At 48.0% G+C, this 25,588-nt stretch overlaps 1 protein-coding gene across 1 annotated transcript in view; it reads left to right on the top strand.

The window, feature by feature from the left end:
* wasf2 (WASP family member 2) overlaps positions 1–24,999 on the top strand; it is a 51,390-nt gene extending 26,391 nt beyond the window's left edge. Inside the window, exons 7-9 of the mRNA XM_084339129.1 lie at positions 3,152–3,298; positions 18,958–19,466; positions 22,235–24,999. Coding sequence (XP_084195255.1) covers positions 3,152–3,298; positions 18,958–19,466; positions 22,235–22,392 — 814 coding nt within the window. The 3' untranslated portion in view covers positions 22,393–24,999. The remainder of the gene's footprint in view (positions 1–3,151; positions 3,299–18,957; positions 19,467–22,234) is intronic.
* The last annotated feature ends 589 nt before the right edge of the window (positions 25,000–25,588 follow it).

Genomic DNA, 25,588 nt, shown 5'->3' with positions numbered 1-25,588 from the left:
TGTGCGTTCAGTAGAAGGCTACAGTATCTGGCTGCAAGCTAGCCTAGCTTAGCACAAATGAATGGAAGTGGATACAGACCACTAGCCTAGCTTAAAACTCCAGGAGAGTTGTTTTTAGCCAACAGCTCGACTAGCTGGTCCGTATCCTCTTCCATTGATTTGTGCTAAGCTAGGCTAGCTTGCAGCCCGATAGCTTTCTACTGAACGCACAAAGAGGAAATTGGTATCTTATCTTCTTGTCTGACTCTGGAGAAGATGTTGAGCACATTTCCCACGATGTTAGCATACCCCTTTTTAAATAATAATTTTAATTTGAATCCTGTTTAAATTGTGGAGATTTCCATCCCCATTAAAGGAACACTCTTAACATTTGGGGAAATACAATAATCTGCCAACTTCCCCTGGATCAGACGAGAAGATTTCTATCAGATTCATCTCTTTGTGAGTCGGTAGCCCTGGAGAGAGGTGCATGTTAGTCCAGCTGAGCACACGGACTGGGAGCAGTAAGCAGGGTTCACACAAGGTCCTTGAAGTACTTAAAGTGCTTGATTTCTTTACCAAAAAAAGTCAAGGCCTGGAATTCCTTGAAAACAGCAAATTTTTTAACAAGGTGCTTAAAAAGTCATTGAAGGGTGGCTAGGTGGTGTAGTGGGCAAGGCGCTCGCCATCAACGCTGGATACGCTGGGTTCGAATCCAGCTCTCTGCGTTGCTATCAGCTTGGCTGGTCGTTCATACTAACACAATTGGCAGTGTTAGGGGTGGGAAAGCTGATGGGTGGGTCCTGGGCGTTGTGGACAGCGACCCCTACAGTTCGGTCGGGGCGCCTGCACAGCGAGAGTAGAATCTGGAGGGAGGTAGTGTGACCTTCCACACGTTACACTCTCCCGGTGAGAATCTGCGCTGCCAGGCTGGCTGCCGGCTAGGGTGCCCACCAAGTCCCGATATTGGGACGTTTGTCCCGCGTCCCGCTACAACAAAACAATGTCCCGCAATTCAAAGATAAAAAAAAATCTTTTTATTTTTTATTTTGTATTTTTTATCTTTCAAAGATTATTATTTAAAAAATGTTTTAAATGTTGTTAATTTAATGCCTGGTTCCAATACCCTCTTATATTTAAAATAAAAAAATTGGGCGACGTCACAAACCAATGCATTGCACAGCCGAGCAATAGTATCCAGCTGCAGGACCACAGCACCGACACACTTAGGACCGCGACACTTTGCGGACCCACACTCTCCAGACCCTCGCTCCCATTGGCTGATTTGGTTTACGTGACCGTCCCACCCAATGGCTGAATTGGAGTGGGACGGCCACGTGACCCAAATCAGCCAATGGGAGCGAGGGTCTGGAGAGTGTGGGTCCGCAAAGTGTCGCGGTCCTGAGAGTGTCGGTGCTGTGGTCCTGCAGCTGGATGCATCTCCAGCCGAGGCTGCCGAGCAGCTCACTCGAGTCTCGCGAGTTGCGCTGCCTGTCACCTGTCCGAGCGAGGCCGGGGCAGCTGTATGTGTGACGTCAGTCACTCGAGTAGTCGGAAGAAAGACCGCCAATATTACTGATACATGTGACAGTCTCCGGCCTCCCGGACCAACAGTAGGGGGGAGTGCGCAACAACCAGGAAGGGGGTTGGGAATTGGCATAATGACTAAAACAGTGGGATGGGAGAAAATTCGGAAAAAGGAGGGGGAAAAAAGATAATAAAAAATTATTTAAAGTGTAACTAATTGTCGGAAATTGGTTTTAAGCCATACATATTGGATCAGAAATATTTTTTCTATATTTAAAAAAAAAATAAAAAATAAAAAAACGCATTTAACACTTTAATCGCCAAGGACGCCTTAACTCGTCATTCCCCGCCATGCTAATTCTGCCAATGACGCCGTAACACGTCATTGAGATCAATATTTCAAAAATCTGTGATCGCAATCATATTTCTCCCGCGGAGACTTGAGATCTACTGTTGATCCCCTCTCAACTCTCCAACGGTTCAAGAGCGCCATCTGGTGGCCGATCGGCGGATCGCCCAAACCGGAAACCGGAAACGGAAACTGGTGCTCATCCAAATTCGGTCCGATCACTCGCTATAGGTCCCGGGACTCGAGCTCGACACAATGGATAGCGATCCGTTACCAATAACTCGATAAACAACATGATTTGGACGTATATACTATTATACAACCTGGAGATGGATCGCATATTTCAACATCCCATAATAGGAATATTTTTGCTCATCGCCCAACGGCCCAAGGAGACTCGGGTAAGTTTCAGCGTTTATTTTTACCGTGTTCGATACAAACTGCTCTAATGATCATATCACCTACACTACATGAATCATCTAACGTTGGCCACGGAATTATAAACGACCCCCCCCCCCCCCATCCGGTCAACATCAGATGATAAGTAGTAACTTCTAGAAGCACGTCTATCTGGCGCCGATCGCTATCAAACTGTATTTGATCATCAATATAATGCATTTAGGGCTATAAATCACGTTCTGCAGAATGCTGCAGAAAACGATAAAAACATATTTATACATTAGACCGTATTTTAGTATGAATGAAAAATTATAACGTTCCTACATCCTGAACGATAGATCATTGACATTGAATGGGCCATCGTAATGTCAATTTAGCAATACAATTTAAAAAGTTATAGCCCTGCAAAGAAGGGGAACTTCTCCATAGACAAATAGAGCTGGCAGAGGATGGTATAAGGATGTACATAAGCGTGGCAAAGAAAGTGTTAAAAGTGAATTGTGAAATGCCCTTTTAAAATGAAAAATAGTGCCTGGAAAAGTCCTTGAATTTCATTTTGCAATGTCTGTGGGGGCACCCTGAGTAAGGAGCAGAAGAGGCAATGACAACTTCCAACAACTCCCAAAACCCATGCACAGAGATGAAATTGATATCAATGTTCTTGTCTGACTCTGGGGAGGATGTTAAATAAGTGTATTTCCCCAAATGTTTGTGTGTTTATTTTTAAAATGAACTGAACGGGGAGTTGAAATCCTGTGAAGTTACTGCAAAACTTAAGGTGATATTTCCCATTTTGGGGGCCAATTCCGCGCTTGGAGGTTCTGGGGGGAATAAAGGGAGTGCACGTTAACGGTGACGAGAGCAGCTGATACTGACGAGACCCGACATGTGTTCCAGGGGAGACGACGGTCTGAACGGCAGCATGGGCTCCGGGGAGGGCTTCTCCGACTACCTGGACCAGAGCACCGGCTCCTACGCCTTTGAGGCGGGCTCCCCCCCGCTCTCTGCCGACGAGTTCCTGCCTCCTCCTCCGCCGGACATGACGTGAGTGTACACACCGGGGGGTCAGAGTTCACCGGCATATGAGATATGATATAAAAAAAAACATTGGAGAAATCTAATATTTTTGTACATTTTCAAAACTATTTAGAATTTAGAAAATGTAGTTCCTTTGCCATGTTACCCGTGACTCTTGGTATCGTACACACCGTTTTGAACCGTGGGTGCCCTGGATTTCACTGTTGCACCCTAAAGCTGTTGTTGCTAATGTTAATGTTCACCGGAAGCTATGACCGTTGGGGCTGCTCAATTATGGCATAGATCATAATCACGATAATTTTTTTTTGAAATCGCAATTATTAAACACGATTACTCGTTGATTTGAGAACATAATATGACGACAACTGAATTTGCTTTACCTTTCTGTCATCTTCTACAACAGGGGTCAGGAACCTTTTTGACAGGGAGAGCCATAAAAGCCAAATATTTCTAAATATATTTCATTGAGAGCCATATAGTATTTTTAACGTATAATAAATTAAATATGTCTTACTTTTAATGCGACTTCTGGTGCTGCATGGTTTTGCTGATGGCCTTGTAATCTGGTTCATACGTGCTGAGGTTGAGCTTCATGCAGGCGTTGAGGCTTCCATCAGTTAAACGTGAGCGTAGGTTGGTCTTAATGTTCCTCATATGCGAGAATGACTGCCCATATGCATATGTAGAGCCAAACATGGTCAATACGGCAATACTCACGCTGCATTGTGTGGTATGTCACAGGAAGCTCGTTCCAAGTTTTAAGAATCAGTCTTCAGGTTGAAGATTTTTAATTTATGTCCACTTGTGTTCCCTCGCCAGCTCTGCTCGCTATATCTTCAGCTACAGATACTATTAGCTGTATCTTCAAAACTAATTTCTGTTTACTTTAAAATGACACAGTATTATTAAGAAATATCACAAGTATTAAAAAAAAACAAAAAAAACGTTTATTATTTTTTTTTTACTCAAAAAATTCTGGGAGCCATATGCTGTCACCAGAAGAGCCATATATGGCTCGCGAGCCATAGGTTCCCGACCCCTGTTCTACAAGTTACCAAAGACGTTTTGAAATAACTGGAGGAATGCGCCGTGGCGCCCTCCTCCCTTTCAACGAGAGCTGAAACTATAATAATATCATTTCAATTAAATCTGGATTAATCGTCCGGCCCTAATGGCTGTAGTGAAAACTCCAGTGTGGAGCTCCATAGGGAGGTGTAGTAGTGGTTACGTCATTGTTGTTTCCCGCGCGGTCCACCTCGCTTGAAATTGCAATGTATTTCCAATGGACACATTTCTAAATTGTCTCGTTTAAAACAAATAAAGCATGAACATTGGCATGGTGTACCTTTCTGTGTGTATTCATCCACAATCTAAAGCTCAACATGAAACAATTCGCAATTAACACTTTAATCGCCATGGGTTAAATTCATAATTTACCATCCCTCGCCAGCTCTATTTGTCTATGGAGAAGTTTCCCTTCTTTGCAGGGCTATAACTTTTTAAATTCTATTGCTAAATTGCCATTATTATGGCCCATTCAATGTCCTATATGTATTGTTCAGGGTGTAGCAACGTTAAACTTTTTCATTCACATATTCATACTAAAATATGGTCTAAAGTATAAGTATGTTTTTATCGTTTTCTGCAGCTTTCTTCAGAACGTGATTTATAGCCCTAAATGCATTATATTGATGATCAAATACAGTTTGGTAGGAATCTGTGCGAGATAAAAAATTTCAACTGGACGTGGTTCTAGAAGTTTCTACGCATCATCTGATGATGACCGGATGTGCGGGGGATCGGTTATAATTCCGTGGGCAGCGTTAGATGATTCATCCAGAGTGGGTCATATGTTCATAATTCCGTGGGCAGCGTTAGATGATTCATCCAGAGTGGGTCATATGTTCATCATAGCAGTTTACATGGAACACGTTAGAATATAACGCTGAATCGGGCGGCTAGGTGGTGTAGTGGTCTAAGGCACTCGCCACCAGTGTGGAGACGCTAGGATTCGCGTGTTCGAATCCAGCTCTCCACATTGTTTTTCAGTTTGGCTGGTCGTCCGCAGTAATACACATTGGCCGTATTACGGGGAGGGAAAACTGAAGGGTGGGGATCGAACGTTGTGAACAAGCGACTCCTACAAGTCGGTTGGTGCGCCTGCGCAGTAGAATCAGGAAGTGTCGGGGGCAGCGTGAGCCTCCCACGCGTTACTCCTCGACACTGAGAGATCGAGCTGCGCAGGTGAAAAGATGCGACTGCTGTTACCTCAAGTACCGGAGGGGACTTGTGCTATGTATGACTTAGTCCACATTGCAGCCGGCTTGTGGGAGGCAAGAAACAGCGTTTGTGACAGGGGAGGGTTGAATTGGATGATACGAAATTGGGATGGGAGAAAATATAGAAAAATGGGAGAAAAAGTGGATCAAAAAAAAAAAAGAATATAACGCTGAATCTTACCGTGGCTTCCTCGCGCCGCTGGCAGATGAGCGTGGAACAGAATTTTTTCTATTATGGGATGGAGAAATGCCAGATCCATTTCCAGGTTGTATAATAGTATATACGTCCAAATCATGTTGTTTTTTCGAGTTATTTGCACCGATCGATGTTCACTGTGTCAATACGGAGTCTCTCTAACGATAGCGAGTGCCCGGACCACATATGGATGAGCACTACCGGTTCAAAGGTTAATTTCCGGTTGGCGATCGGCCACCAGATGGCGCTCTTGAACCGCTAGAGAGTTGAGTGGAGCTTTGCAGTGTGTCTCAGGGCTCCGGAAAGGAAATATGATTTCGATGACAGATTTCTGAAATATTGACATCAAAGACGAGTTACGGCGTCTTCGGCAGAATGAGCATGGCTAGGAATGACGTGTAAACTCGTCCACGGCGATCATAGTGTTAATCGTAAAAGTAGCAAAATAACTGTTTACATTTTCGTTCACTGAGGAACTACACTTCACTTTGGCGCTGCTGACTAACGTTAGGTTATGACTATAACCAAGTTCTGTTAGTATGGTGACGCTCGGCGTCACTCTCTGCACTGTCCTCGCACACGTGCATGCGCACTGAATAAAGACCACAATGTACCTTTAATCCCAATATTTGTCTGACCACACCCCTATCAGCTTACCCATATAAGCAGGGGTGGGGCCACCCACTCGCCTCCTTCCCAAGCTTTCACCACAAGGCGAGATCAAGGGCTGCAGCGGCGTCGGACGCCAAGCGTCACCATACTAACAGAACTTGGTTATAGTCATAACCTAACGTTCTGTATCGTATGGCTCTCGCTCGGCGTCACTCTCTGCACAAGGGAGGCTGAGCGAGAGCCATCGGCCGACAAATACACCCCGCTGAAAGCCCCCCACAACCATCAGAACAGGGAGGGCCGAGCCCCCCCGACCCCCCCTAATGGAGGGCACCCCCCCTATTGGGGGCTTCACGGGAGGGCGACGGACCCGACCGTGCGAAGAGGCACTCAAGCAACTCAACGCACAGGGTGAGCAGACCGTGACTTGACCCCACGACTACACACACGCACAACCCGCATGCCACCCGGGAACGAACGGAGGGAACAACCTCGTTACTGCCCCCAGAATCACGGGGTCAAGGGCAAACCCAACCCCGTGGCAAGGCCGTAGCAGCGGAGCGCGAAGGAAGACCCAGACCCACCAAAGGGACTGGACCCCCTGGAACGGGGGCCCGGAGAAGTCCATGATGCCAGCATCAAGACCCCACCAGGTGGGCACTTAGTGACCCCGCCCCCCACATCGCCAGCGTATTTGGACAAAGGCTCCTCAGCCGAGCGGGCCCTGTCCCCCCAATAGTACACCGCCTGGCACACTGACCCTGCAGAACAGGCAGTCAGCATGGCCGTAAGCACACAAAAAAGGTTAACCAACGGAAGCAGGCAGCGCACCGGGGAAAAACCAGGCAACAGGCTGTTAACCCTAGCCTGGAGACTGCGGACGAGACAGGCGCCAGAGGGGACAGCTGAACACAGCCGCCCCGGCGGAAGGGGCGTAAGCTGGCGTTGTTGCATGACCAAGCCTCCATTTAAAAAGCCCCCACCCAGAGGGGTTGAGGCAGAGAAGGCTGACACGATTGGCAGACGTCATGAACGTGCAGGGGCACCCTCAACCGGTGAACCCGGGAGTTGACACTGCTCCAACACACCAGGGAATCAACCACCTTGGTGTTACCCAATGCGGTGGTTGTTCCTATAACCCCTCAAGAAAAAAACTCAAACACACCTGCGGGTATACACCGGCTATACCGCAGTACAAGTGTTTCAGTTTTCAGAAAAGGGTTAACCCAGGCCTACGGGTCGACAAAACATGACTTCGGACCGGGCCCGGTGATACGGGAAGCACAGGGTCACCAGAGGAGGTCAAAGACCACCCCAACAGGCCCCTCTTCGCCATGCGTGAGAGAGGAGCGAAAAAGAATGGAGAACCAGCCCCAAGCACACCGTACTTGGTATTCCCAGGCGGTCTCCCAACCAAGTACTAACCAGGACCAACCTGTGTAGCGGCCGAGATCTGACGAGATCGAGCGTGTACAGGTCGGCATGGCCGTAAGCCATTACGACAGTGCTGAGTAAAAGATTTACCCAACCAGGGTCTCCATAGCGCTTAACCCTGTGACACCCGGACCAGCGAGATAAAAAATTTCAACTGGACGTGGTTCTAGAAGTTTCTACGCATCATCTGATGATGACCGGATGTGCGGGGGATCGGTTATAATTCCGTGGGCAGCGTTAGATGATTCATCCAGAGTGGGTCATATGTTCATCATAGCAGTTTACATGGAACACGTTAGAATATAACGCTGAATCTTACCGTGGCTTCCTCGCGCCGCTGGCAGATGAGCGTGGAACAGAATTTTTTCTATTATGGGATGGAGAAATGCCAGATCCATTTCCAGGTTGTATAATAGTATATACGTCCAAATCATGTTGTTTTTTCGAGTTATTTGCACCGATCGATGTTCACTGTGTCAATACGGAGTCTCTCTAACGATAGCGAGTGCCCGGACCACATATGGATGAGCACTACCGGTTCAAAGGTTAATTTCCGGTTGGCGATCGGCCACCAGATGGCGCTCTTGAACCGCTAGAGAGTTGAGTGGAGCTTTGCAGTGTGTCTCATGGCTCCGGAAAGGAAATATGATTTCGATGACAGATTTCTGAAATATTGACATCAAAGACGAGTTACGGCGTCTTCGGCAGAATGAGCATGGCTAGGAATGACGTGTAAACTCGTCCACGGCGATCATAGTGTTAATCGTAAAAGTAGCAAAATAACTGTTTACATTTTCGTTCACTGAGGAACTACACTTCACTTTGGCGCTGCTGACTAACGTTAGGTTATGACTATAACCAAGTTCTGTTAGTATGGTGACGCTCGGCGTCACTCTCTGCACTGTCCTCGCACACGTGCATGCGCACTGAATAAAGACCACAATGTACCTTTAATCCCAATATTTGTCTGACCACACCCCTATCAGCTTACCCATATAAGCAGGGGTGGGGCCACCCACTCGCCTCCTTCCCAAGCTTTCACCACAAGGCGAGATCAAGGGCTGCAGCGGCGTCGGACGCCGAGCGTCACCATACTAACAGAACTTGGTTATAGTCATAACCTAACGTTCTGTATCGTATGGCTCTCGCTCGGCGTCACTCTCTGCACAAGGGAGGCTGAGCGAGAGCCATCGGCCGACAAATACACCCCGCTGAAAGCCCCCCACAACCATCAGAACAGGGAGGGCCGAGCCCCCCCGACCCCCCCTAATGGAGGGCACCCCCCCTATTGGGGGCTTCACGGGAGGGCGACGGACCCGACCGTGCGAAGAGGCACTCAAGCAACTCAACGCACAGGGTGAGCAGACCGTGGCTTGACCCCACGACTACACACACGCACAACCCGCATGCCACCCGGGAACGAACGGAGGGAACAACCTCGTTACTGCCCCCAGAATCACGGGGTCAAGGGCAAACCCAACCCCGTGGCAAGGCCGTAGCAGCGGAGCGCGAAGGAAGACCCAGACCCACCAAAGGGACTGGACCCCCTGGAACGGGGGCCCGGAGAAGTCCATGATGCCAGCATCAAGACCCCACCAGGTGGGCACTTAGTGACCCCGCCCCCCACATCGCCAGCGTATTTGGACAAAGGCTCCTCAGCCGAGCGGGCCCTGTCCCCCCAATAGTACACCGCCTGGCACACTGACCCTGCAGAACAGGCAGTCAGCATGGCCGTAAGCACACAAAAAAGGTTAACCAACGGAAGCAGGCAGCGCACCGGGGAAAAACCAGGCAACAGGCTGTTAACCCTAGCCTGGAGACTGCGGACGAGACAGGCGCCAGAGGGGACAGCTGAACACAGCCGCCCCGGCGGAAGGGGCGTAAGCTGGCGTTGTTGCATGACCAAGCCTCCATTTAAAAAGCCCCCACCCAGAGGGGTTGAGGCAGAGAAGGCTGACACGATTGGCAGACGTCATGAACGTGCAGGGGCACCCTCAACCGGTGAACCCGGGAGTTGACACTGCTCCAACACACCAGGGAATCAACCACCTTGGTGTTACCCAATGCGGTGGTTGTTCCTATAACCCCTCAAGAAAAAAACTCAAACACACCTGCGGGTATACACCGGCTATACCGCAGTACAAGTGTTTCAGTTTTCAGAAAAGGGTTAACCCAGGCCTACGGGTCGACAAAACATGACTTCGGACCGGGCCCGGTGATACGGGAAGCACAGGGTCACCAGAGGAGGTCAAAGACCACCCCAACAGGCCCCTCTTCGCCATGCGTGAGAGAGGAGCGAAAAAGAATGGAGAACCAGCCCCAAGCACACCGTACTTGGTATTCCCAGGCGGTCTCCCAACCAAGTACTAACCAGGACCAACCTGTGTAGCGGCCGAGATCTGACGAGATCGAGCGTGTACAGGTCGGCATGGCCGTAAGCCATTACGACAGTGCTGAGTGAAAGATTTACCCAACCAGGGTCTCCATAGCGCTTAACCCTGTGACACCCGGACCGACCTGGCATTTTTCCCCCTGAAAAAAGCCCAAGTCCCTCAGGGTACCAGAACAGCAGATCTGCATCCCTGGCGGACAACGGGTTCAACTGATCCGGACCAGCGTGACCAGAACCAGTCCCGTGCCCTAACCACGCCGACATGCCTACTCCAGGAGAAGGGGCAGATATGCGTGTTGATCTTAAACATGAAAAGAAGGCGTCACCCAGACGTTCGGGCGAACCGCGCCCGGTGGCCCACCCCCAGGGCGTGAGACCCCTCTACATATGTTCAGATCCATTCCGTCATCATCCCCCAGATATGAACGAGAATCCGTCGATAACCAAACCAGGTCGTTGGATTTGGTCGTCGGAAGAGGAAAAACCTCCATCCCAGTTGCTTTATAAAAACGCCGTTTTAACCTCAAGCAACCAAGGCGTGCCAGTCAGTCGCCTGTTTACAGAACACCCCGAGCTAGCACTATACGTGCGTCGGGACACACCCACATCAATGAACAGGCTATTTAGACCTGTCATTGAATCCCCAAGGCGCCCAGGGGAACGACAAGAGGGGTGTGATACTTCCTAACTCCAACTCTTTTTAGTAGAAAAGAAGGAAGCACCAACAGTATGTATCGCAGTCTACACAGCCGGGGGTAAAAAAATTTCACATTTTTACATCCCACCACCCTCCCATAGGAAGGAGACGGGAATCCCCAGAGAGACTTCCCACGCGAGCTGTACAGATTGAAAAGAATATATATTGCACCTTGAGCCATGTAAAAAATTGGTTTTAGGGCTCTCCGGGGAGGAGGCACTGAACCCATACACACTCAATAATCGAATTGAATCGAATACATACACAATAGAGTAGGACTCCTTCTAGAGGGTCCACTCACCTTGACAATCTGAGGAGGAGGCTCCCTCCTCACGGAAGGAGTCCCAACTCACAGAAGGCCCGAATAGGAGCTTGGTGAGGAGGAGCCCTGACCACCCCCCGAAACAGATCCATCACATGGACCTGAACAGCACACGGAAATCCTACCAACGGTGACGTACTCTATGGCGGGGGAATTTCTGCGGTGCACACGCCCAATATCCCCCCCCCCCCCTCCCCCCTCACCCTGTAACGTGCCGAACCGCAACGTGACAGGAACCTTGAAGGACAGGTGGGTTTACCCCTGACCAACAGAAAAAAGGGGAAGGAAAAGTTACCAGTTCACCCCTTTACGACCCCACACCCATGATACGATGTAATGACAAAAAAAAGTGACACAGTCATAGTCAGCTCTATGAAGCGTCTGACAGCTTCACACAGCGCATGAGCTAACCTGCTATCTGATATTTACTAAGGAAAAAACACAGAATAGAGAGGGCTCTCCAAGAGTACCAAACTTACACATGTGCTTCTGTGGCCAGTCCAACCCAGTTGTAGGTCACATGACACACACAACCCATCATCACCTACAAAAAATGGCAAAAACACTCTACAGAGGAACGCCGTTTTTCATAATGAGAGAATACATAATTCTCGATTAGTATTGGCCACAGGCCTTGCTAAAAACACACGAAAGCGACCAAACAATCTTTTCTTTTAGGAAAATAAAGTTTCTCCAGCAGTTTTAGCACAACCTCAGCAATCAAGCTAAGGGTTACATCGTATCCCTACCACACAGTGACACAATGTAGTGCAACAACATGTCTGAGAGGAGGATGAAGAAGTCCCCAGGGAACCGGGGGGAAACACAATCCTCCTACTTTACCCTTAATACGGCCAGTTAAAACAGGAAAACCTGTAAATATGTGAACACACTGTTCATTGTCATTACAGGCTGAGAAAAGAATCATTCTTTACTCATTTGTCACTAAGCATAGCTTTATAGGTTAGTTAACCCCCTTAGTTGTGAGTACACGGTACATATAAACACACATGATGTTTCTCAACACAACAAACCAGATCATTTTCACATCTGTAACAACAACCCGATTTGCATGGAGAAGCTAAATACCAGTGACAAGACAATTCACACATAACTCGCGTCGTATCCTAAATGTAGTGCAGCAACACTCGTTTTTGGAAAACATCGTTATTTACAAAACATTTAGAAGGGAAAGCCAGAAGAAGTGTACAAGGTCTGGCCAAACCTTGCCTACCCGGAGCGTAGATCAAGCGAAGTGCAGTCTCAAGGCACCGTAGTAAACACAGCCGTCCTGTGTTGTCGATCTGGGCAGCGTCGCCGCTCCATCCCGTCGCTACGGTCCCTCTTGTTGACGCAGTCCTTGCCGTCCTGGCCCAGGGCAGGTTCGACGAACATCCTCTGTCAAAGATGACGTCGTAGTCAAGAGTGTTTAAAACATGTTATAATCAAAGCATGTTCAACAGAGTAGCATTAAGCTAACGGCCGCTCTAACCGTCGGTCGCTACCGCCCCTGCCCGCGAGACGCCGAGCGAACGGCGCACGCAACCAGAGGGGAGCTTCGAATCCCCCCCGCCTCTCCCCGTGAGGGAGAGGGGAGTTGGGAACCGCGGCGGCGCGCGAGGGGCCGGAGCCACCCCGCGCTGGGCCTCGGCCGATAGCAGCAAGCTAACGTTTCCTAGCCTAGCCAGGTAGGCCACCTAGTGATCACAGCAGGCTAGCGCCGCAGCTAACAGCTGACTGGCTAACAGTAGGCCACCACTAGTACGTAAGCTAAACAGCTATCACCTGAACTTGTACACAATGATATAACACTCACTCAGACAGGCCGCCGTTCTGAAACCCTCCTCACTTTTTAAGAGAAAAGAGAAACAAGATGTTAACACAGTTTTACAACGGTGATTTTACCAACACCCGACGGAGCCAGCACAATACCCAAACGGCCTGTAGCTGACTTGAACACAGATCTTCCGCTACCGAACATCTATGCCCATATTTCCTCGTGAGGAATACTCTCATTTGGATATGAAAGATGGGGCTCACGGTGACAGAGAAAACATCCACTCGTCCAGAAAACACAGGGATCACCAGTGTTAATGGTCGTGGCCCACTAGTTAAACTATAATGGGCTTCAGACCAAGGTCTTCTGTCGCCTAAGAGGCTGAACAAAGGACCCTAGTCTGGGGCCGGTTTTCATAAACATTGTCAACTAGCCCCCATAGCACTAACAGACAAGTGGAGCTTGCCAGCAAAAACATAACTCACCAAACCTGGAACCCACCGCTTCTCACAACAGCGGCGCGTCCTACAGCCCAGCTGTGTCTTTACCGCAAACCAGCACACAGCAAGGACTGCAGTTGGAAAGGCATGTAACGGCGCGAACTCCCAATACGAAAACCGGTGGAGGATTTTTAGAATGATCATCATCTTCCAGACACTCCAGTACGAAGACAATATCGCCGTATTTTCTCGAAAATAGTGAGAGAAAATAAAGATATGATGTCAACGTATCCTTGTTTTCCAACTCTTCTCCTACCATCACATCACTTCAAGTGGGGATCTACCGAGGCACTTCCTTGTGGTGAAAGCGAGAAGGAGGCGAGTGGGTGGCCCCACCCCTGCTTATATGGGTAAGCTGATAGGGGTGTGGTCAGACAAATATTGGGATTAAAGGTACATTGTGGTCTTTATTCAGTGCGCGTGCACGTGTGCGAGGACAGTGCAGAGAGTGACGCCGAGCGAGAGCCATACGATACAGAACAGCGTTAGACTCCTGGCTTTAGTCGCAGACCTAGGATCAGATTTCCCTTACATTCCATAACCTTAACAATTTGTACAAAAATTTGTTGGAAAATAACTGACCCTGAATCTGTGGCTAGTGTCTGTTTCACCCAACACTAGTGCTTTAGCTAGACATGAATTGCAAACTTGACTAACGTTACAAATATTTATGCAATATTCAGAATATAGTTGGGTTTAAAATGGTTCTCTCCTCTTTGTATACTTTTGTCCTCGCCAACAAAGTATGCTGCCAGGGAACTTATGGACACGGCAGTAGACATTGTTAACGTCTAGTACGTTTAGCTAGGTAACGTTAGCTATGGGTATAGTTAACGTTACTGTTAGCTTGATGCAACACGCTATTTACATTTATATTAACTATTTACATTAAAGGAAAACTCCAACATTTTGGGAAATTAGCTTATTTAACATCTTCCCTGGAGTTAGACAAGAAGATACATACCTTTTTTGTCTCTGTGCGTGCATTTAGCTTTGGGAACAGTCGCTCCGTTAGCATAGCTTAGCTTCATCACTGGAAGTGAGGCAGGACAGTAGCCTGACGTTCCCTACAGGTTTGTTGATATTCTCATTCCTTCAAAGGATCCAAACCGATTGAAGTTTATCAGTGGCGAAGCGTACCGGAGTTAACCGGGCCTTCATAATATTATATATTATTATTATTATTATATTCCAAATAAAATAAGTCCCTCGATACTCCGTGCTGCTGCTGCTGACTTGAAATAAAATAGACCGTTCTGTGGGCAGTCGGCCCGACACTAAACAGCAGTCTGTTATAATCACATTTGTATGAGCTAACGAATTCCGTTATATTGGACATTTGTATTAATTATATCAAGCGAAGAATTGAGAAAGCAGAGAGAGACGGCAACATTATCGTGTGGTTCACGTTGCGTGATCGCTGAAACCAATGCCGATCTCCGCCTCCCAGCGAGTTGTCATTATTAGACATGCATGGTGACTCAACAATGAAACAAATGTAACTATTTTAATACAATTCAAATTGTGCTTAGAGGGAAGTTACGGTATGCAAAGAAAGATCAAGTCAAGAATTACCAAATGAAACGCACAGCAGCCCAGCCAATATTTCAAGACAGACATATATTTGTGTGGAAATAAAATGCGCAGCGGCAGATCAATATAATCAATATAAATTAATTTGTTTCACTCACCATTTTGACGTGGTTCACCTGAAGACGAAATCCATCCTCCTGTCCGTTTGGGTGAACTTTTCAATGACCCGGTCATACAGCTGATCAGTCCTTTTCAGATCCAGGAGCATTTCTTTTTCAATTGACATGGAGGATAATGCAGAGAGTCGGGCTTGTCCGGTTGTATTCCTCGCATATGTTTTAATGCGCTTGAGGGCAGAAAATGTCCTTTCCACGGTTGAGGTGGTGACAGGGATAGTTACAACTAAACACGTCAGTTTATATAGCTGCTTCATGCTTCATCCTTCTGGGGTTGGGCGGCCTTTTTTGACAATGTCCATCTTTTCATTGAATGTTCTTCTTGAAAAGGTAACTGTTAATAAATCCGCAACAACATCGACGGTATCATTTGCTGCTGCCATGTTTCAGTTTGTCTCGTGTTGTCTTGCTTGATACTAAGGTAGTCCGCGTTTGCCGTTTTGCGCTCTGATTGGCCGACGCAGCCAGACTCTAGAATACCTTGGCATCTAAAAGACTACGCCCATTGACTACAGCTCCAAATGTGATTGGCTGATCAAACTGTCACTCCACACCTGGGCTCCTGTTAAGGTTTATTGGGCAGGTCGAGCTAGAATACCCGATGGAGGAAAGTCTGCCTAGAGACTTGTGAAAAGAAATCTCCGATTGGCTGTTATTTTCTCCTGTACAAAAACGCTCTAATGCGCAGTGAATGGGTCGAAAACAACTATGGCGAGTGAAACTGTGCGGTTTTAACAGATTAGCAACACAAACTATTTTAATACATTTGATTAAAAAAAATAAAAAAATAAAAATAAAAAAAGTAATTTTTAAAATTCATATTTTCTTTCTTCTGAGGCTCACAGGGCCTTCTCTGAATACCTTGAAGGCCCTGAGAATTCGCCACTGAAGTTTATGGATACCATGACTTAAAATCCTCTTACCTTGACGATTAAAAGCCTCCCCAATTTAGAAAACAGTAATCCAATGGCTGGTATTGATAATATACTACTAACTACTGGACGCTCGGAGCTAACCGGAGCTAACACAGAACAGGATGGTAAAGCAAATATAATGACTTCCTTTCTGGGGTTTTCAAAATAAAAGTGCGACGTTTATAGCAGCGGAAAACTCCAGGGAAGATGTTAAATAAGCTAATTTCCCAAAATGTTGGAGTTTTCCTTTAACCCCAGGCTGGAAAAATAATCTGATCAGATAATGTTAACTAACGTTAGGTATTTTAGATTTCACTGATAACTAGTTAGCTCGGTATCAGCGCAACTGTCAATGGCCGTGACGTGTATTAGGCGACGGCACTGAACGACAGGCGTTCTACTGGTAAGTGTAGTTCTTTTTTTAAGGACAAATTAAACCAACCATATAACACATTTTATTTCAACCAAAAATGCTTAAACAATAATGTTAGTGATGGAAGGGAACTCATTTTGTGCAAAAATGGAAAGCATGCCAATGACAGGTGACAGGCAACATGGAAGAACACAAGACGGCAAGATACAACGTCAGGAGAGCAGTAATAGAGGCAAAACGGCGTTACAGGGATAAAGTTGAACTTCAGTTTGAACAGGCTGACTCTAGAGGCATGTGGCAGGGCCTCAGAACAATGACGGATTACAAAGGCACCCCCCTCAAACTGAACAGTGACATCTCCTTAGCAAATGATCTCAATTCCTTCTATGCAAGGTTTGAGGCTGTGAATAACAACACCAGCCTACAAACCACGGCAATGGGGGGGGGGGGGGTCTGCTGATGGAGACTCAGTATTCAGGGTAACAGAGCATGAGGTGAGACGGATCTTTAAAAAAGTGAATATCAGGAAGGCAGCAGGACCGGACGGCATCCCCGGCCGCGTCCTAAAAGTCTGTGCCGACCAACTGGCCCCGGTATTCACTGACATCTTCAACCTGTCCTTGGAACAGGCTGTCATCCCCACCTGTCTGAAGAAGTCCACCATCATCCCTGTACCCAAAAAATCTACGCCCGCTTGCCTGAACGACTACCGCCCTGTAGCCCTCACCTCCATAGCCATGAAGTGCTTTGAGAAGCTAGTGAAGGGCTACATCTGTTCCTCCCTCCCCATCAACCTGGACCCCCTGCAATTTGCATATCGCCCCAACAGGTCCACGGAGGACGCCATAGCCCATGTGCTGCACACAGCAGCATCACACCTGGACAAGAGGCAGGGGAACTATGTGAGAATGCTGTTCATCGAATACAGCTCAGCATTCAATACCATAGTCCCCTCCAAACTCATAGCCAAGCTCAGGGACCTGGGCTTGAACTATGACCTCTGCCAGTGGGTCCTGGACTTCCTGACGGGCAGACCCCAGGTGGTAAGAGCAGGCAACTGCACCTCCTCATCCATCACGCTCAACATAGGGGCCCCCCAGGGCTGTGTTCTGAGTCCCCTCCTCTACTCCCTGTACACACATGACTGCGTGGCACAGCGGAACAACAACACAATCATCAAATTTGCTGATGACACAGTAGTGGTGGGCCTGATCTCTGCCAACGACGAGAGGGCCTACCTGGAAGAGGTAGAGAATCTGTCACAGTGGTGTCAGGAGAACTGCCTCTCCCTGAACGTCGGCAAAACAAAAGAGATGATTGTGGACTTCAGGAGGTCGGGGGTCAAGGACTACAGCCCCCTCAGCATCAACGGGGCACCGGTTGAGAGAGTGAACAGTTTCAAGTACCTCGGAGCCCACATATCCGAGGACTTGACATGGACCACACACATTGACAGTGTTGTGAAGAAGGCACGACAACGCCTCTACTTCCTCAGGCGCCTAAGGAAGTTCCAAGTCAGTCAGAAGATCCTTAGGAACTTCTACTCATGTACAATAGAGAGCATCCTGACTGGCAACATCACCTCCTGGTTTGGGAATAGCACTGCACAAGACCGTAGCAGACTACAAAGAGTGACACGTTCAGCCGAACGCACAATTGGAGGGGGGCTTCCCACCCTCCAGAACATTTACAACAAGCGGTGCAGGGGGAAGGCTAAGAGAATTATTAAGGACTCGAGCCACCCGAACAACTGCCTCTTTGAACTGCTGCGGTCAGGCAAGCGATACCGGAGTCTTAAGGCGAGCACAGAAAGACTCAGAAGAAGCTTCTATCCCCAGGCCATCAGGCTGATAAACGAACAATAAACACTATGCAACAACCATCAAATGCACACAGCACACACACCCACACGCACACACTCACTTAAACCACACAAACACACTTTATATTTATTGATAAAGGATTTGCACTACAACTCGTACACCCACTGTAAATTGTACCTAAATTGCACCTCATCCCATTTCTGCCTTGCACTATATAGTATTGTATTAGTACACTGCACAGTATTGTATATTATATGGTAACTCAGTTACGTCTATTCTGCATCGAACATTGTACATATGTCTATACTGTGACCTCATTTTTTTTTACTTCTAATTTACATGCTATACTATGTTATTTTATTTCATACTTATCTTGTCTTGCACAGTCTCTGGAGCGTAACAGTAAGAAGCATTTTGTATAAAAGTATTCTGTACTTCTGTATGACAACTATTAAAGAAACTTGAAACTTGAATGTTCATGAGGCAGAATTATTACAATAGCCGATAATAAATGTTCCCAATGATAAATCCCTATACAGGTGGACCGCGCTGGAAACTAAAGTGACGTCAGACTCCACCTCCCTATAGTTAGGTTGTTACATGTCGCTCTGTCTCACTTCTGTATTCTCATTGGCAGGTATGCTGACGGACAGTACGGAGCACCGACCCAGAAGCGCGTCAGCGTGCTAAGTCCCTCCCACCCCCCTCCCGCCCCTCCCATGACCTCCCTCGTGGCCGGCCCCCGCCCTAACGTCGCTCCTCCTCCCGCCCCTCCCCCTGCCCCTCCCCCCGCCCCTCCTCCCCCTCCGCCCTCCTCTGGCTTCGGAGCCCCCCCGCCGCCCCCCGGCTACGACTCTCCCCCCTCCCCGCCTCCCCTCTCCTCCTCCCCAGGTGCCTATCCCTCTCCCCCCGCACCGCCTCCTCCGCCGTCCATGACGTCCATCTGTCCTCCGCCTCCCCCCGCCCCGCCCCAGGGTGGCGGCCCTCCGCCTCCCCCTCCCCCGCCGCCTCCCCCCGGCCCTCCTCCCTCTGCCTCCGGCCCGCCGGCTCCCCCTCCCCCCTCCTCGGCTCCCAGCTCTGTGCCCAAAGTGCAGCCAGAGCCTGAGCACGACCCCAAGACTGACCTGCTGCAGGCCATCAGACAAGGTGAGCACGACCCCTATAGACTGACCTGCTGCAGGCCATCAGACAAGGTGAGCACGACCCCTATAGACCAGACCACGTGAGCGGATCGGCGCGGCCGAGAAATCCGCTCTTCGCTCTTTAAAGCTTGGTCCGCTCCGCTAATCGCTCATGTTGACCCCGCCCCCAAGTCGCTCTCCGCTCGCTCCCCACTCACCTTGAATCGAGCGCTCCCCGCGCCAGATCGCTCGGCAGTTTTTCTTTTTCTTTTTTGGAGCATGGTGTAAATGAGCTCAAACTACAACAGTCTACACCCCCTGGGCCCCTTAACAATTGTTTGTATTGAGCCGCATTGTAATTGTAGCCATTCTGCAATGTTAAATAACGTTGTTTATCCATTCACTAGTTCTATTAAGCGATGATAGGCTAGCCGAGCCACAATGCTATGGTCGCTGCCATTAACGTTAGCATGTAAGCTAACGTCAACAACAATGGCGTCGATACCTTTTCTAACAGGAGAGTGAGTGTGGGCGTCATAGATATCTATGGTGGGCGTCTCTACAGTGACGAAGCCTGAACCCTTCTCATTGGTTGAAAATGGCCTTCATGTTTGTACATCGCCATCTGTTGCTTTGACATTGTACTGCATGTATATATTACATCAACAGTGTTAAACCACTGTGAGCGGCCTGGAGTGGATTGGAGCGGAGGAGAACTCTCGCTCCGGACGTCGCGCCGACTCATTTTAAAACCCACTCCTCGCTCACGTCAAAACCGGCCGCTCCGCGCCCCGCGCCGCTCACGCTCCGATCCGCTCACATGCACTGCTATAGACTGACCTGCTGCAGGCCATCAGACAAGGTGAGCACGACCCCTATAGACTGACCTGCTGCAGGCCATCAGACAAGGTGAGCACGACCCCTATAGACTGACCTGCTGCAGGCCATCAGACAAGGTGAGCACGACCCCTATAGACTGACCTGCTGCAGGCCATCAGACAAGGTGAGCACGACCCCTATAGACTGACCTGCTGCAGGCCATCAGACAAGGTGAGCACGACCCCTATAGACTGACCTGCTGCAGGCCATCAGACAAGGTGAGCACGACCCCTATAGACTGACCTGCTGCAGGCCATCAGACAAGGTGAGCACGACCCCTATAGACTGACCTGCTGCAGGCCATCAGACAAGGTGAGCACGACCCCTATAGACTGACCTGCTGCAGGCCATCAGACAAGGTGAGCACGACCCCAAGACTGACCTGCTGCAGGCCATCAGACAAGGTGAGCACGACCCCAAGACTGACCTGCTGCAGGCCATCAGACAAGGTGAGCACGACCCCAAGACTGACCTGCTGCAGGCCATCAGACAAGGTGAGCACGACCCCTATAGACTGACCTGCTGCAGGCCATCAGACAAGGTGAGCACGACCCCTATAGACTGACCTGCTGCAGGCCATCAGACAAGGTGAGCACGACCCCTATAGACTGACCTGCTGCAGGCCATCAGACAAGGTGAGCACGACCCCTATAGACTGACCTGCTGCAGGCCATCAGACAAGGTGAGCACGACCCCTATAGACTGACCTGCTGCAGGCCATCAGACAAGGTGAGGCACTGTTCATACGTCCTCCATGTTGGAAGAGACCACGGTTGCTATGTGCAAAAACAAAAGAGAAATATTCAAATGTGAGAAATATATAGACAGAAGTGTAATAACCTTTTTAATAGCTTTCTTATGTAGCATAGTAGTATAGACATTAGTAGTAACATAGTACATAGTAGTATAGACATTAGTAGTAACATAGTACATAGTAGTATAGACATATTGTGAGTACACACCGGGTTCAGAGTTCACCTGGTAGTAGTATAGGTAATATAGGTATAGTAACATAGTATTAGTACATAGTAGTATAAACATATTAGCATAGTATGTAGTAGTATAGGTATAGTTACATAGTAGTATAGACATATTAGTATAGTAGGTAGTAGTATAGGTATAGTTACATAGTAGTATACACATATTAGTATAGTAGGTAGTAGTATAGGTATAGTTACATAGTAGTATAGGTATAGTAACATAGTTGTATATATATATATTAGTATAGTAGAATAGGTATAGTAACATAGTTGTATATATATATTAGTATAGTAGTATAGGTATAGTAACATAGTTGTATATATATATTAGTATAGTAGTATAGGTATAGTAACATAGTAGCTACTTAGTAGTATAGACAAAGTACCTAATAGTAAAAGACTGTAAGAAGATTGGTTTCTTTTTATTTGTTCATTTTTATTTGGTGAGTGTGTGTGCACATGTTACCACCAGTGCGATCGTTCATAAATGACTATGTAACTCCACTAACGCCTCTCTCTGTCTCTCTCTCTCCCCCCACCCTCCCCCCTCTCTCCCTCTCGCTCTCTCTCTCTGTCTCTTCCCCCCTGTCTCTCTCTCCCCCCCTCTCTCTGTCTCTCTCTCTCTGTCTCGTCCCCCCTGTCTCTCTCCCCCCTCTTTCTCTGTCTCTCTCTCTGTCTCTCTCTCTCCCCCCTCGCTCTCTCTCTCTCCCTCCCTGCTCTCTCTTCCCCCCCTCTCTCTCTCCCCTCTCTCTCTCTCCCCCCCCCTCTCTCCTCTCTCTCCCCCCTCTCTCTCTCTCCCCCCCTCTCTCTCCCCCTCTCCCCCCCTCTCTCTCCCCTCTCCCTCCCCCCCCTCTCTCGCTCTCCCTCCCCCTCTCTCTCTCTATCCCCCTCTCCCCCCTCTCTCTCCCCTCTCTCTCCCCCCCCCCCCCCCCAGGCTTCAACCTGCGTAAGGTAGAGGAGCAGCGAGAGCAGGAGAAGAGGGACGACTCCGGCAACGACGTGGCGGCCATCTTGTCGCGCCGCATCGCAGTGGAGTGCAGCGACAGTGAGGACGACTCCTCCGAGTTCGATGACGACGATTGGTCCGACTGACCCCCCCCCCCCTTTTTCTTCATCACCCACCATCTCCATAATCTTCCTCGGCCCAAAATCATAGAATATTCCGTATGAGTTACGTTCAGAATAAAAGTCCATCTGTGTGTGTGTGTGAGTGTTGTGAGTCCATCTGTGTGTGTGTTGTGAGTCCATCTGTGTGTGTGTGTTGTGAGTCCATCTGTGTGTGTGAGTGTTGTGAGTCCATCTGTGTGTGTGAGTGTTGTGAGTCCATCTGTGTGTGTGAGTGTGTGTTGTGAGTCCATCTGTGTGTGTGAGTGTTGTGAGTCCATCTGTGTGTGTGTGTTGTGAGTCCATCTGTGTGTGTGAGTGTTGTGAGTCCATCTGTGTGTGTGAGTGTTGTGAGTCCATCTGTGTGTGTGTGTTGTGAGTCCATCTGTGTGTGTGTGTGTTGTGAGTCCATCTGTGTGTGTGTGTGTGTGTGTGTGTGTGTTGTGAGTCCTGAGAGCGTGTGTGTGTGTGTGTTGTGAGTCCAGAGAGCGTGTGTGAGTGTGTTGTGAGTGAGTGAGTTGGTGAGTGTGGAGTGAGTTGGTGAGTGTGGAGTGAGTGGGTGGGTGTGGGTGGGAGGAGGGGACGGCTGATGTGTTTGTATTTACCACAACTGCACTCTTCCCGCTCCTCTCCACCTGACGTCATGTCTGAGCTCGTCTCCCCGTCTGTGCGAGAGGCCAGTGACACGGGTCCCAGACCGCCAGCCTGAGCAGCCGGCTTGCATGCATTATGTAATTACTGATATTAGTCTACACTTTTTCTCGGGTAAAATTTTGTGCAAGATGTTTGCTTGATTACATTTACATTGATTATGTGTTTCTCTCTCCGTCTGTCTGTCTGTGTAAAGTCACTATTTGGCGACGCCCATATATGGTAGAATCATGTGTTTGGCTGACGGCCAATAGCCTGCTTTTCTAGTTAGTCTATTATGGTAAAGGATGGCGAAGAGCGCACACACATGCACACACATGCACACACACACACACACACATACACAGGCTCATGCATAGTGTTTCACATGACATGGGGCGACAGTGGCTCGGGAGGTAGAGCAGTCGTCTGGTAATCCGGAGGTTCCCGGTTCGATTCCCGCTCCTCCCGGGCAGCGCGTCGAAGTGTCCTTGAGCAAGACACTTAACCCCTAATTGCTCCCGATGAGCAGGCCGGCACCTTGCGTGGTCGCCTCCGCCCGTCGGTGTGTGTGAGGTGTAAAAAAGTGAGGAACAAATTGTAAAGCGCTTTGGATAAAAGCTCTCTATATAAACGCACCATTTTACATGTGCTTGATATAAAGATGCATTCAGTGCGAGACTGACGTCTCAAACTTTCCACTCTCGTTGGAAAGATGCACTTAGGACCACTTGACAGACTGACGTCAACCCGGTGTCTCACACTCTCTCGCTCACGTGGACACACACACACACACACACCATTCTCACACACACACACACCATTCTCACTCACACACACCATTCTCACACACACACACCATTCACACAGTGACTATATATAAATGGTAACGTTATGGTTTGTGTTACTTTGAATCTCAAGAACCTAAAGGTAATTAATGCAATTGGTTGAAGACCAAACTCTTTTTGTATTCCCTTTATTCTCCTTTTTTTTTTCTATCCCCTTTATCTGTGGTTGGCATGGGAACAGTTGCCTTAGGGATGGAAAGACGGCAACAACTCATTTCTTGAATTCAGGACGGTTGAGCGATCCAAGGTGTTTACTAATGAATTAAGCAATCGGGCTCTTGAGATCTGCAAAAGATGATCAATTAAGAAGACGCAGGAGGGTGTTCTAACGATCGGTGTCATTCGTATATAATTTTGTACTCTTATTCCAAGTGTTTCTTTCTGCGGTGTTGGGTTTTAAATCCCCCCCCCCCTGCTGTGTTTGCATCTGTGACTACAGACGCACTTCCTGTGTGTCATGCTGTTTATCCAATGAGAAGGCCCCAGTCGAGGCCCCGCCCCACGGGATGTCTGTAGTTCTCCAACTGCCCGTAACATGGCAACCGTTGTTGTGTACATGACGATGGAAGAGACGACAGTTGCTATGCGCAGAACAACCGTTGATATGTGAGAAATATATCAATAAAAAGATAATCATTTGGTGTGTCGTTACTGTATCTTGTAAACAAGTCACAGTAGAATGCCGTGCTTTCCCAGTGTTTTACCACAAGTTGTTGTTAACAATGGTTACAGGCGGCCATGCTGGAAGAAAGAGAACGACACAAACATTGTGTGCAAGGCCTCTAGTCTGTACCTTATCCCACCTGTCTGTAAGTGCCTTCCTTGTATCCGCATCTCAGAGGTTGATTATACACACTGGTCACTGATCAGTCTGTTAAACCCAAATATTAACTTGTTTTCTGTTGTCGTGTCAAACGCAGAACTGACTGCTGATCAGTGTCGGTCAAGTACTCTTAATTTGTGCCAAGTGCCTTTTTTATTTTAAAGCCAAAGTCCGCCTCTCCTTAAGGCACAATCAAGCTGTGTTTTAGCCAATGATCTTGCTTCTCCTACACTTTCTAAATGATGATAATAAATGATGATAATTATTAACTCAATAAAGTTATTATCAACTACACTGCTAGTGTTGGTGAATTACTGCATTGTCATGGTAATACATCTGTATTAAACCTGTTGTCTCGAACACAAATCCAATAAATTCACCAAAAAACAATGCTAATTTCCCAAAACCAAAAACTGTTTAGCACACATTAATTTATTTAGTTTGAGTTATTGGGAGTAAATAAGTTTGAATATGGCCACCAGTGATGTCATCAGCGTTGTGTTAATTATAGCTCAATGTAATATAAGGTAAATAATGCAACAAGGATTCAATGTCCCTGATGACATCACTAGTGGCCATATTAAAACTAATTTACTCTCAATAACTAAATGTCAAACTAAATGAATGTGTGCAAAACTGTTTAGAATTTTTGGATGTGTGTGCAAAATAAACCAGCATTGTTTTTTTGTGTGAAATACCCCTTTAAATGAAAATGGAATCACAATGTGCAGTTGTTGTGCATTGGACCGACACTTTACCATATCCGCACGGCAGGTCGTGCTCAGGTTGGGATTCCTTTCTGTGCAGCGGGCCGTTTGGTCATAATGTTCAGGTTGGGATTCCTTTCCACCCGCCTTGTGAATATATGGTCACCTGAATCCCA

This window comes from Notolepis coatsorum (assembly GCF_963971535.1).
Source record: "Notolepis coatsorum genome assembly, contig: SCAFFOLD_1257, whole genome shotgun sequence".
Classification (NCBI taxonomy): domain Eukaryota; kingdom Metazoa; phylum Chordata; class Actinopteri; order Aulopiformes; family Paralepididae; genus Notolepis; species Notolepis coatsorum.
The sequence above is the reverse complement of the archived record's forward strand: the minus strand, read 5'-3'. Positions and strand labels throughout refer to the sequence as shown.